This window comes from Gallinula chloropus, assembly GCF_964237585.1.
Source record: "Gallinula chloropus genome assembly, chromosome: 12".
Classification (NCBI taxonomy): Eukaryota; Metazoa; Chordata; class Aves; order Gruiformes; family Rallidae; genus Gallinula; species Gallinula chloropus.
In genome coordinates, this window is record NC_140097.1 from 14947285 (window position 1) to 14961204 (window position 13920).

General features: G+C 48.9%; 1 protein-coding gene across 1 annotated transcript in view; it reads left to right on the plus strand.

The window, feature by feature from the left end:
* SETD5 (SET domain containing 5) overlaps positions 1-13406 on the plus strand; it is a gene marked incomplete at its 5' end in the record, with an annotated part of 39671 nt that extends 26265 nt beyond the window's left edge. Inside the window, 6 exons of the mRNA XM_084269780.1 lie at positions 631-687; positions 2135-2602; positions 4006-4292; positions 7225-7358; positions 11463-11536; positions 11725-13406. Coding sequence (XP_084125906.1) covers positions 631-687; positions 2135-2602; positions 4006-4292; positions 7225-7358; positions 11463-11536; positions 11725-12318 — 1614 coding nt within the window. The 3' untranslated portion in view covers positions 12319-13406. The remainder of the gene's footprint in view (positions 1-630; positions 688-2134; positions 2603-4005; positions 4293-7224; positions 7359-11462; positions 11537-11724) is intronic.
* Between the last annotated feature and the right edge of the window lie 514 nt (positions 13407-13920).

The window sequence follows — 13920 nt, forward strand, 5'->3', positions numbered from 1 at the left end:
TGCTTTGTTCAAACTTTTGTATTTCCCTCAATGCAGCTTATTCATAACATCTCTATTTTAGTGTCATGTCTGTTTCATTTTGTTATCATCAGCTCTGACTTGAGTGAATACATCTCACCATGTGTAAAGCTTTATACCTCAGTCCTGTAGCACTGTAGGAAGAGAACAGACAGATTTTTTTTGTTTCTAGTATAAAGTCTATGAAAGTTCACTGTAGTGTTTGAGGGATCTTAGTCACCTTTTGTTTGGGCGGAATCAGGCTTTCCTTTTCTCCCATGGCCTCACACTAAACGCCCTAAGCGGGGCGCTCGATATTTCATTCTGCAGGCTCTGTACTGACAGCATCAGAAATACGGAGAACAATACGCTGCTGTTGTTGACGTTTATGTGCTCCCTTCTGGGCACTGAGTTGTCACCTGAAGCACAGTAACCAAGTCCTGTCGCTGTGCTTCCAGGAACTTCGGAAACCATGGAACTGTCGGAGTCCCTGTCCAGGGTGGGGCCAGTTCCTGGGATGGTCTTTGTTTAGAATAACCATCGCTAATCTCTGTGCTTGTGTTGTAATTGATTTTTACTTTGCTTCTTGAGTTTTAAAGTAAATGAGTAACAAGGTGCTCTTCCCTCCCCTAGAACGTATCCTCCCCTGAGAGTTCCCCTGCGCACAGGCCTGAGTCCATGTCACCAGAGGTAAGTTACCACACTGAGGCCGGGTGTGCGTGTGCGTGTGTGAGGCCATGGTAGGAGGGGAGGGATGTGAAGTGCGGAGGGGGTGGGAATAAGGGTGGAGAATCGGTCACAGAAAGGCTGGGTAGTTTTTCAGGGTTATGATGAAAGAGCAGACAAATTGAAGACTGAAGTTTATTACTCAGTTGTTGGCACTGGTGGGAAGCAGGTAGTGTGAAGACCTGGTATGTCTCAGCTACTGAGGTGAAGGTGAGAGAGGTCTGTGAAAACCTTAATCAACTTCAGCCTCAGCCCAGCAGATAAGTGGTGTCTGATATTTACTCTGTAGCAGCAAAATGACTGCTGGGGAAGAGAAGGGAAGGCATTCACTAGGAGTTTTGACTTATGAGGACACAGTGGTGCTGCACCTGACCTTCTCTCTTCGGCCTTGATCCATCCCTTGTTCACTTGCAGAGTTAAAATGCTGAGGAGATGCCAGAATGTAGTATTCTCTTTACCCAGTGGGCTGCTGTAAAATGTGAGGTGAAACACCTTCCTTGGAGATTGTCCCATAGTAGAAAATACCCACTTATCTCCAATGTGGCAGATTACTTGGAGCTGTGATATAGCCAAGGAAATGTGCTCAGCAGCAGCATTCGGGCAGAGCCGGTGCCTGGTGCTGCTGTGTTTCTCCCTAAGCACTGTAGTCCCACAAAGAGGATGAAATTGTGTCAGTTATGCTCATTGTCTGAGATCCTGACATGTTATCCTGGTGAAGGAGGTGATTATGCCATTGCCCTGGAGGTTTTTTGGCACTTAAAGTAGATAAATGGATATACCATTGTGTCAGTTCCTAATGCTGCAGAAACTGTGACAGCGCAAAAACGGTGCCATTATGGGTTTGTTAGAGCATGGGAAATGTAGGAATGCTGTATAAATGAAATGAATGTACTATTGTTAGGGATTGCCAAAGCTCACAATAAGTGAAAACAAATGGCTTAGAGGTTCTGGGCGGGCTATTGTTGGGAAGTTAGTAGTGACTGACTTGGGACAGTCAAGAACTTTGCTAATAAAACAATAAATGGACAGCAAATATTGTCTGTTCTTTCTCATAACGAACTTAGCTGGTACTATGTGTTAACATTGGCTTTGGGACATATGAGGCAATTGAAAGTGCTGGGTTTTCTTCATTTACTGCCTGGGGATAGTGCTGAGGCTTATCCCCTTGCTGTAGTAAGACCACTAAAGGGGAAAGGGCATCTCCTACCAGACAGCTAAACTGGTTGTTACTCTCAGTCATTCCGCTGTAAAATGAACAGCACGGTGCAGGAAAGATCCAAAGGGGTCACCGGAAAGAATGGAAATCAGTGGGCTAGCGTTGTACAGAGTATGTTCTGACTTAAGCTTCTGTCCCCACCCCTGCCTGACCCTTTTCCTGACTTTCCACCCCCCTCCTTCCCGGATTTTCCAGCTCTGCCTCCGGTCCGACCTGGATTTGAAGGGTGGGTACCTGGATTCCAGTGCAAACACCTGCCCAGAACGACCATCGCTGCTCAGCTTTGGATCCTCTGATCTGACTCCACAACCCTCCATAAACTCTACTTCAGAGATGAACTTCCCAGGGAAAAGTGGGGAAGCACAGATGCTGCTACGAAGCTCTGATCAGGCTTTTCGGACAGAGTTTAATTTAATGTATGCCTTCTCCCCACTGAACGCTATGCCACGTGCGGATGGGTTGTTGCGGGGATCTGCTCCTTTGGGGGAGAGGAAGCCAATGAATTCGGAAGCAGGATCCTGCAGCTCTCCTGCCGAAGGGTATTTCAGCAGACATGAGTCAGGGCTGCTTAAAGAGACGGTGCATGGATCCATGTCTCCCTGCAGCGAGAGAGCTTGTGAAGGCGTCAGATCTGCTCCCCAGAATCCCCCCCAGAGGAAGAAGGCAAGTATTCTTGTAAAAGGAACTTGTAAGACTGAGCGGGAACAGTTGGCACCACGGGCAAGAGTTACAGGGAGAACAGAGAGAGCAGATTACAACTAAAATGTGGGCTGGGCGAGTCATCCAAGCGTCCAGTGCCTGCATGAAAGTAATCTAAAAGTTAGTGAGCCACTCTTTAGCTGGGATCTTGATGTGAGAGGTGGAAGAAAAAGCCCACAATGAAAATACCTCCTCTGGGAGCACAGAAAGGAGAGTGTGATGCTCACAGGTTTCATAAACAGTTGTTAAATTGAGGCAAGACCAGAGCAGTAACGCGGTGCAGCTGTACTGGTTGGTGGAGATAGTGTTTCTCAGGACAAAAGGGGTCCTTACTGCGAGAGAGGGTCTGATCTTTCAAGGGAAAACACAGGCTGTTTACTGGAAGGTTTTAGAATATTTTCCTAGTATGGAAACACAACATTACAAGAAAAGTAAATGAAAGTTGTTACTTAAATATTAGCTCTTTGTATGCATCAATACTGTTTCAAGAAAGCCAATGTGCATTGGCTTCTACTGGCAGCTCAGTGGCTCTCATGGGGCTAAAACTGAGTGGAAATGACAAACCAGACATTGCTGTGATAAAACTGGGTACTTCTGGGACAAATAAACATCCATTTGTGTAGATGTCTATTGGTTCCTTTCCCTGTAGTTGGAGGTTTTTTTATTTAAATTTCTTTTTTTGCTGCAAGACTGGTAACTCAGGTCACTTGTGTAAGTGTCCAGCTGGATGGAATGTCTTAGTTCTGTCCGGTTTCTGGAGGGTTTTGATTTTTCCCTTTGGCTTTCTTTCAAAGTTACGCCTACCTTAAAGCTTTCATGTGTTAAGCTACTTGTGGAAAGACCCTGTTCAAGCCTTCCTTACAGGCATTGAATCATAATTGATCAAACCTGCAGCAGGGCTGCCTTTGGTGAGTAATTTATGGGGTCTGTGCCTCATAATAACTTAAGGGAAGGCACAGTGAAAGGCAAGTGCTCAGCTGGAAATACTTGTGTGTTTTCGGTCCTGCTGTCCCTGTGTCACAAGACAGCCTTACCTGCCACCATTTGGCCTGTGCCTCTGCCAAATCTGAGACTGCTTTGCACAAAATACATTTCTTTTAGCAAAGGTATAATTTATTTGGGTGGTAGAGCTAGAAGGTTGTTGCACCAACTGCTGCATCTGCTCAAGCAGGCCAAAATTCTGTCTGAGGTTTTACCAAGTTTTAACATTAGCATGGCTGAACAGGTGAACAGGACTCTGAAGATACCTGTTCTGTGAAAGAGGCCTGTACTCTCTGGTTTTGAGATGTACAGGTACTGATACCTGTTTTATATAGTGTCCCAAAACAGAGGCTCCCTGACTCATGGCTGCTGTTCCTCTCTCCCAGGTATCTCTACTAGAATATCGCAAGCGGAAACAAGAAGCCAAGGAGGGAGGCGATTCAGCGCGATGCACAGGGACTCCTACCCGACAGGGCAGCAGCAGCTCTGGGACTGACACAGATGGCAACAGCCTGACGGGCTCCGTAGTACGAACCCCATCCTCCCCACAAAGTGGCTTCTCCCCTTCGCATCCCTCCCTGCCTCATTTAGAGGACGTCAGCCCACCAGACTCGAGGGGGGCTAGTTCCTCAACGTCGCTCAGCAAATCCCAGGACAGCATCAGCAGTAGGTGGTGAGTGTTACCCTTCCAAGCAAGCTTGAGAGTGCTCCACAGAGAAGGGCCAAACTCCCTGGGGGACATTTCCATAACAATAAGTGCAGTTGGATGGTCTCTTGCAATGTTCTCTTTCATAATTGCTAAACGACTGTGAAGGATACCAACAGCCTTCTCAGCCTGCCGTTTAGTTCTTGGTTTAAATATCAAAAGTCTGGCTTGAAAAATATGAAGTTAAACAGTTGTCTCTCTCTTCCACCAGTTTCCTTTAAAGCTCTCAGGTTTGAAGGTCTTACTCTTGTGATGAGAATATAATCCAGGTCTTTTCTTGCTGCTCCTTCCCTCTGTTTGGACATGTGTGATACTAAGTCAACTCCTGTTCAGAAGGCAAGCTAACAGAGCCCTCTGCAACTTTGTGTGGGAGAAGCAGGGACAATGAAACAACTCCAGCCTCCCTAATGCCTTGTGCATACAGCTTGAAGAGCAGTTACCAGACTGGTCAGTGGCTTGTCAAAGGCTTTGGAAAAACACTTTTGTCATGTTATCCTGAGAAGGTTTGATAAAGGGAAGGGCTGATCTTCAAAAAGTTTTAAACCTGATAGTAATGTCTGGTCCAAAAAAAGAAGTACTACAACGTGGACTGTGGCGTTGTAGTGTCAGTGGGGTGATGGTTAGGGTGTTCTGCTGATGGGAGCTGTGGAGTGTGCTGGCTCTGCTGCTTTGCATCCAAGTCCTGTTCATGGTGTGCCTTTTAGTGCTGATTCTCCACGGACGCAGCTGTGTCACTGCTCATGTCATGGCAGGGGGTGGCATGAGATGTTGAGCCGTGCTGAAGGTAGTGAGAGGTATGAAGTCATATGTTGAAAGTGCTTCAGAAATGTCGTTTGGGGTGAACTTGCAGGAGTAATAAGATCTGTTTCCTTCCCTTTTCCATTACTCTTCAAGTGGAGATTTGTCCTGTACCTCTGACAGTCCTCTGTCTGCTGGGTGAATTCCCCCAGATGTTGGGACTGGCCACAGACAAGGCCATCAGATGTTGATTAGTTCATAATATTTTTTTAATAACCAAATATTATTCTGTGCAGCGGTTGATAACCTGTGCCCTTCTCCTCCTGTGCCACTTCCTTCTGCCTGCAAAAGGGTGAAAGAAAAACCTAGCTGAATGGGGAAAATACCCCAAGTTTTTAGGGTGAGGTGTCGGCGTGGCAACCTTGCTCTAGTACAGTGTTTTCTATTCAGCGAGCTGCTGCTCCTGCTCCTCAGCAGGTGCCCCGGATTCAGTTTCTCACACAATTTCACGAGTAAGTATTGTGTGGGAATAAAGATCTTATTGTCACGGGGCACTGGATGTGAAGTTGAAACCATGCTGATAGGTTTTGAAAGCAGATTCTCTGCCTGTAGAATTCCTGTTCTCTGGCAGGTGAATGGGCAAGGGCAGCCAACGCACGGTCCGCTTCTTCCTCTACAAAATACATTGCAAACCGCATGCTACCGAGTTGAAGTTGTGACCCAATTTCAGTGCTTACATCCCCAATACACTTCCAGACATTTACAGTAATCAAATAGAATATTAGGCACAGAAGAAAATGGTGGGAACAAAAATGATGTGCCTTCATTATTAGAGTTGTCTGGATTTTTTGCTGAATTCTACAATATCTGCCGGTAGCTTTCGTTTAAAAAAAATGAAGTTTCTGTCTCTTTCAGTTGCCAAGATACAGCCATCACAATGTAAACAGATGTGCTGCTGCCCAGTAAACCCAGCCTTGCAGAAAACTGTCTCCAGCAAAACAATAGCAGCAACGAAGGTCTGAATTCACCCCCTCACCCCATTCACCTCCATGAGGTGTGAACTCTGGGCCCTTCTCCCTTCTGCTTCAGTGAGGGGTGAACTTCAATATCTGGGCTAAAGAAGAAAAAAAATCCAAACCTAATGTCAAGAAAAAAACCAGTTTCTAATAACTCTTTTAAAAAAAGAAATACAGAAATCTAATGTGTGAAGCTGTGTGTATATGTGGTACGCAGGGCACTTCATATTATTCTAGATACTTAAATTGAGGCATTATTAAGGTGTATGTTCTTCAGTGCTTGGGGTAAAGACATTGTGAGTCCCTGATCAAGGTGTAACTATCTTACAGGTTAAAACAGGTATTTCTCAAGAGATTTGGCTGCTCCTGTGCATGGTAGATTGAATATTGACCCAAGGGTCTGAGATTTGTCCGTGGCTCTGCTTTTCTTCTGCCGATTTGCTTTAGGAAAGCCACTTCACCTGTTTTATCACCCTCAGACTAGACACTTGTAAACATATAAAGGAACAAGGTCTAGCACTGATCTTGAGCAGAGAGTTTTCACATTACAGAATAAATGGGACAAAGTAGCATTAATGGACAAAATGGCCAAACCTAGCTGTGCTCCAGGAACACTGTGTTATCTGACTGTACTATCTTGACACTGTTGTTGTAAAGGTATTGGGTTTGCTGCTTCTTAGCCTGAAACTAATGCATGTAAAATAACTGCATCTAATTTTAAAACAATACCAGGATTTTCAAAACACGGTTGAATCTTGAAACAGTTTTTCTGGGAGAAGGTGTCCTGTAATCAGGTGATTCACTGAACTGGATGTTGATACCATGTTTTTGATAAAGAGCTCAAGATTCTGTGTTTGAGGGCAGTGCTCTCATGGTAGCCAGTGACTGGCAGTCTAAAATCCCACAGGAGGTCTATTCACATTGCAAAAGCAGTTCAGAAGTTTGTTCCTTGTCTGTCTAGAGATCTGGCAGTCTCTGATCCCTCCCTTCTGTGGTAGGGGTTTGCATTTGCTGTACCATCATACCAGTGAATTTAAGCAGAAACTTAAACCCGTGATTATACCAAGGAGCCCACAGCCCCCTTGGTCACGTTGCTCTCAGCTGAGTAATGGCAATCCTCAGCTGCTACTGGGTTTTTGTTGCAGGATGGTCCCAACATCGGTGGAGAGGCTCCGAGAGGGCCGAGGCATACTGGAGAAGGTGCTGCGAAGTGGCGCGAAGGTAGCCCAGAGACACGAATCCTCGCCTACCTGTGACGGTGCTGTGGAGAGAGACACAGGTAGGAAGATGAAATGTTGGAACACTTGGCTTGGTGGGAAATGATGGGCCCTGATGACTTTGGAAACTTGTCTGTGAAATTACTTCTACCTTCATTCTGAACGCTACCAACGCCTTGTAAGAGCCTTCTGCAAACTGTCCTTCATTCTTATTCAGATATTGCCTGAGCTTTTATTCCTCTTCTGTTAGACCTTGGAACACCTCCAGGTTTCTTCAGGGTTTGGATTCAGGACTACCTGCATCTTGGCTCTGGCAGCGACAGCTTCTTTGTCCTTGGACCAATGGGTTAAGCAGTGTTGCCTCAATTGCCCCTGTGTCCTGTGGAGGAAAGTGCTATCATTTAATAAATCTAGTTGGCTGAACATTGAGATAAATGTATTATCACACTAAAAATGCAGGTGTAGGCTTCAGGCAGTGCTACGAGCCAATTTAGCTTCCAAGGCTTCCTTCAGTTCTTTTTGAAGTTACTCGATTCTCTGAGTTAGGATATTTGTCAGGTTGTGAAAGGCACTTCCTTACTGAGATGAATTCAGTTCTGTGCTGATGTTCTTTTCTTCTCTGAATAAAGCCTTGTCCTCACTGAGTAGCACGCAGGGTCAGTGAGTGTTTGTAACTTGAGCTGGAATCATACCCCTTTCATCCATCCGTGGTCTAAAGGTGCGATACAGCTTTCTGTGGGATGGACAGACCATCACTGCCCAATTCCTCAGCTGTGAAAGGAGCTATTTTTCTTCTATTTATCTTGCAGTCTCTGCTGAACGCGGTTGTTTTCCCCTAGCAGATAGTGCCCTCCGAACCCTGATCGCACTCGGGATTTACAGGGATGGATCATCATGTTTAAATAACTTTGTATGTTGCCATCAGCCCCTGCTTCCTCATAGCTGAGAGCTGCTCTTAGAGGCTGCTGGCTGATGCAGTGACAGCTTTCCTATGGTCTGCAGTAGGGATCTGAATCTCTCTGGAAGCCAGAACGTAGTCATTGGGTATTTTGGACTTGGAAGCCTTAGTGCCTGTAAGGCAGGCCAGTGCAGAGCGGGCTCTGGGTAACTCGGCAGCGATAGCAACTTTCACCTTTGGGGTATCTCATTTCTGAGTGTTTCAGGGTGAAGTGAAGGTATTTATTTCACTCCCACTTGGAGTTGGAGCAAGGTGTATTTGGGGCACTCTGAAAACTGGCCTCTCATCTGGGGCTTTGCTGCCTTCGTACGCCTAAGCACATCTCTTCTTGATGCCTTTCCTTCAGGGGAGGCAAAATCCAGGCTCTTGCAGCAGACCTTTTGCCCACTGTAATCTGTACAGCTCTGGCTTTTCAGTCTCACCCAGGAGCCAGGCTCTCAGTCTGGAGTTCGACTCTCAGCTACATCGATCCATTTTTCTTCCTTGTTACATAAAACCTTCCTGCTCCAGAAAACTTAATGCTGCAGCTGACAAAGGTCTCTTTGTCTCTTTCATCCTAGTGCAGCAAAATATTTTGTTCTTTTCCTTCCTCTGGCAGTTTCTTCAGTAGCATGTTTAGATTCTGGGACCCACCTTCCCTCCTGCTGATTAGTGAAACGAGCGAGTGGCCGAGTCCCTGCCGGTCCTGGTATCATCACCTGTAGGAGTTGTGAAGACACACGTGTCTACTTGATGTAATGGATAATTATATGAGGGGAAAGAATTAAAAAACCTCCCAGCTTGGATGGGAGGTTTTTTGTTTGCTGATAGGACATAATGGAGTCTTTGTGTGCATGACACGCGTCTGAGAATTGCGGCTGCTCCCAGTTAAAGCCAATACTTGGTGTGTGTGTTATATGCCAGGAGAAGCAGTTCTGCTCTATGTCCTTCCTGTTTTAAGAAATGGGAGAGGGAAACATTGGCTTTATCTATCTTGGGCTTACCTGCAGCAGATTCAGGAAGGCTATGATTTATTCACCTTTTGTAATTTAGATTCTTCCCATTGTCCTCAACTTGTGGAGGTTCTTGCTATGAGCAGGCCTTGCCAGTAACTCACGCAGCCCTACTAGTGTGCCAGGCCTTTTCAGCAACAATTTCCTTCAGAAATCCTTAGGTATTTTTTTTTCCTGATTCTCATACTCAACTTCTGTTAGTTCACAACGATCTCCTGGACTGAACAGTTACTCCTCTGCACGACTGCTTAACAAAACATGCCCTGAACTTCAGGCTTTGCCTCCCTGCAGTGCAGCACTCAGCATGTCACCCGCAGCAAGCAGCTACTCGAGGCGTCTGATGTCACTTCAGAAAATGAAGGTGTCACAAGACATGCGTTGGAAGCCTCATGCCCCAATCTCTTCAGGTCCTGTGCCCTGAGCAAGAATGCTCCTGAGCCTCACCAGCAGCCAAGAGAACCCCATCCAGGTCCCTGTTTAGCTAAGCCAGCAGCTGTGATGTAGCATGGAGAGGACAATTGTGGCAAAGCCGTGGGCACTGCTGGCAATGACTCTTGTACCAGTGCATCTGGTGCAGAGCCCAGACGTGTCTGGCAGCAGGACAGAGGAGACTTAAGCCAGCGTGTCCTGTTTCATGGCTGAGACACATCTGTCATATAAATTTGATACTAATACCAGCACTATTTCACCAAGGCACTTCAAATGCGGCTGCTGAGAATCCCTGAGATGCTGCAGATAAACAGCTCTGTCTCATTAGACTGCAACATCACTCTGATGTGAAATCTCCTGGTCCTGCCAGTTTCCCTCCCTCCAAAGACAGGATGATTGCTGCTGAACCCCAGGGTTACAGCGGTAGCAACTGAGAAACAGGCGGCAGAGTGGATGGGTCATTGCAGTAAGTACTTCTTGCCTACCCCAGTTCAGGTTTAGTTATTCGGTAGGACAAGGAGCCCACCCACCCTCTAAGGTATGTATGGGTGTTAGAAGGGTGTGCTCTGTCAAGAAGCAGCTTATTCATAGAACCCCAGACTGGTTTGGGGTGGAAGAGACCTCAAAGGCCCCTGTCATGGGCAGGGGCAGCCTCCGCTAGCCCAGGGTCCCCAGAGCTCTATCCAACCTGGCCTTGAATACTGCCAGGGATCCAGGGGCAGCCACAGCTTCTCTGGGCGCCCTGTGCCAGGGCCTCCCCACCCTCACAGGGAGGAATTTCTTCATAATGTCTAATCTAAACCTCCCCTCCTTCAGTTTAAAGCCATTCCCCTTGTCCTATCGCTACACTCCCTGATAAACAGCTCTTCTTCAGCTTTCCTGTATCCCCTTTAGGGAATGGAAGGCTGCAGTAAGGTCTCCCTGGAGCCTTCTCATCTCCAGGCTGAACAAGACCAGCTCTCTCAGCCTGTCTCCATAGGAGAGGTGCTCCAGCCCGCTGATCATCTCTGTGACCTCCTCTGGACTTGTTCCAACAGCTGCATGTCTTCCTTGTACTGGGGGATCCTCCTGATCTCTCGCATAACTCAAGTGGATCAGGGTGCACTGTGCTGCTGTGTCCCCTCAAACCTCAGCGCTTTCATCGTCTTGCCCTGTTCCTGATATTTCTGAGGTGTGGCAGCAACGCCACGTGGAGCAGCTCAGTTGACATGAGGCACAGTCCCCTGAAAGGCAGCCAGGGTGCTGGCAGCCCTGGCAGCCTGGGACTTCATCTCTGCCAGTGTCTGGATGTGCCTTTGAGGAACACCTGCAGCAGGATCCTCCTGACAGCCATCCGGGAAGGGACAGGCTTATCTCCCCAGCTGGAGCCAGAGCAGATCCCTATAGCCAAGGCTGGGAATTGCTGAGCCCTAGAAACTGTCCTCTGCCCCTCATCTCCTGGAAAGCCGTGGGAGCCGAGGCTGTGTCTGTGCAGTGTCACTGGGTGCAGCGGCTCAGATAGGCTGCTCCAGGGCAGGTGAGCTGTGTGCTAAGCAGAGCGCTGGGGAAGGGCAGTGGCAGGTCCTGTCGCCTGTGCGGAGTTTGGATGTGTTTAGGTTTTCCAGTTGCTCTTTGCTGGGGATTTCCTGTTGCCGGAACGCTGGTGGCTGCAGAAGCAGCTCCTGTCCCAGCTGTAGCTGGGTGCAGAATGAGACAGCTGGGGTGTGTGTGCAGGGGGTGGTTTGAGGGGGAACTGCTGCAGCCTCGCTCCAGAGGGTGAAGTTTAACATCTTGCCTGTACATTGCAGACACAGCAGGAGGAGACACTCCAGAAGCCCACAAAGGACCAGCTGTTTACAGTCCTTCACGATACAGCTACCAGGTAAGTTCTGTCACACGTTACCTGCCTCTTTTGAAGCAAAGGTCTGAGCAGGGTTAGGGGGGAAACTGTGTTTGGCTGCCAGTTACTCCAAATCCTGCTGCACTGAGCACTGCTGGTGCAGGAAGGATGTAGGGAACTGGGAAGTCAGTGTGACATGCCTTTTCTTTCCCCCCCCACAACTTGTCCAGCTCCTGCAGTCTGACAGCCCCCAGGCAGAGTCGCAGACCCTTCTCCAGCAGAGCTCCTCCCCGTACAGAGGACATCTAGCTCCATCCCCTGGGTACAGCTATCGAGCGGCAGCACAGAGGACAGCACACAGCCTCCCTCATGGTTCCTCAGAAACATCCCTCTCCTCCACCTCATACTCCAGCCCTGCCCACTCAGTCTCCACAGACTCCTCTGCCCTGTTTGCAGGGAATTCGGGGTATTATGGCAGCCAGCAGCACTCTGGCAGCAGCGGCCTCCTGAAGAAGAGCTGCCCCGCTGCTGCCAGCCCAGCACAGCAGACGGCTGTGGACTCTCATTCCTCCGAGTCGAGCTCCCAGCCTGGCACAGGCGCATCGGGCTCCACCTCTGCTCCTCAGAGTGCTAGGTCACTACAGTCAGACTTGCGGACTATCAGCCTGCCCAGTTCCGGGCAGTCTGTTCTCTACCAGGGCTCCCGGGGGGCAGTGATTTCCAGTGCACAACACTATCCGCACCGTGGGGGAAGCAGTGTCCATCAGTACAGACTTCAGCAGCTTCAAGGTTCTGGAGTAAAGACTCAGACAGGACTTTCCTAGGGCTGCCTGGACTCCAGGAGGACGAAACTGCCCATAGCTCCTTCTAGTCACCTCTGGAAGTGGCTCCTGGGCCGGTGTTGGGAGCTCGCACCTGATGCTGTGGGGTGCCCAGGGTCAGAGGCTGAGGTCTGAAACGCACGGGTGAGATTTGTGAGCAGTATTGGCCTCTGGCCTTGTAGGAGAACATGGATTTCTCTGAGGCAGAGACTGTAGCAAAGCTGTTCCCTGACACGTGGGTACATCGCAAACAAAAAAACAAAAAAGAAGAAAAAAAAGCAAAAGCAAAAAAAAAAGGCAAATGGTTCAAGTGCAATGCCTGTGGTGCAGCCTCTGTCTCTTGTCCGTGCCCATGCCATAGTCACTCACGCAGGACGGGCATCTCTTTGAATACGAAAGCAGTTTAAAGGAAACATTGGGGGAAGTTTAACTCCAATCCCAAAGCTCTCTTCATAGGTCAGGTTCTCGGTGCGTTCTGGGGAGGGCTTTAATCCGTTACGATCATTCCAGTCGCAAGCAGGCGAGCGCACACGGCTGCCTTTGGGCCTGGGTCACGGCTGCCGCAGTCGGAGCTTTTTCCAGGATGAGTCTCTGCAAATGTGAACTAGGAGGGGGGGGCTGGAGGGGGGTGCGCCGTGTCACTGCAAGGGATCCGGGATGCACTGTCGCGTGCCGCTCCGACGGGACGCGATCGCCGCGTCCATCGCAGGTCTGGGAATGGGAGCGGTGCTGGGGCAGTGCTGCTGCCGTGCCGGGGGAGGGCACAGACACAGACACGCCGGGGAGGGGAGGGTGGGGGGTGACCGGGGGCCCGACAGGCAAAGCGATGCTGCGGCGTGCGGGGGGCTGCCTGGCGGGAGGTGGTGGTCAGGTGTTCGGTGGGGACCCCGGTCTCCGTGCGGTGCCGTGGGATCTTTCCCAGTCGGTCACCCGCCGAGCGTGGCAGCAGAGCCAGCCCAGACACAGTGCGCTGTCTGTTCAATTCCATACGATTGCCAGCTTCTTTCTCACTTGTTTACTGTAATATCGGGCGTGTTTTTATTTATCTAATTTTATATTCAGTTATAACCATAGTAGGTTAGCTAATATACGACAGGTGTCATCCCTGGTGCTGCAGTGGAACTTCTCCTTTCTCTTGGATAACATAATGCTGTGAGTCTGTCTCCCCTGTCTTTTCAGATGCACAGTCTTCTTCCTTTTTTTAGGACTGTTACAGGTTTCTCTAATTCACAGTTGAAATCAGGTGTTTGTTCAACCTAGGGGAGACTTTTAAAATATTGAAACAAAGAATAACTCTCACACTGTCTGGCTGTGAGCGTGTTGGGATGGAACTTGTCACCCCGCAGTTGGGTGTCTGTATACTGTATAAAATAGGTGTAAACTTCACTCGGCTTGGCCCTGGGGGTGCAGCCTCCCCTTTCGTGCTCTGAGCAGCACGGGGCAGGCAGGCTCTGCCCTGCCAGGTGGCAGGAGGGGGCCGGGGCGTGAGGGGGAACCCTGCCCAGAGGCTCTGGCACCTTCGGGCGCAGCAGGGGGGCAGGAGGGGGTGACCCTGGAAAGCTCTTGGAAAGGTGGGGGCTGTAGCTTCTTACTCTAGTGGAGTTT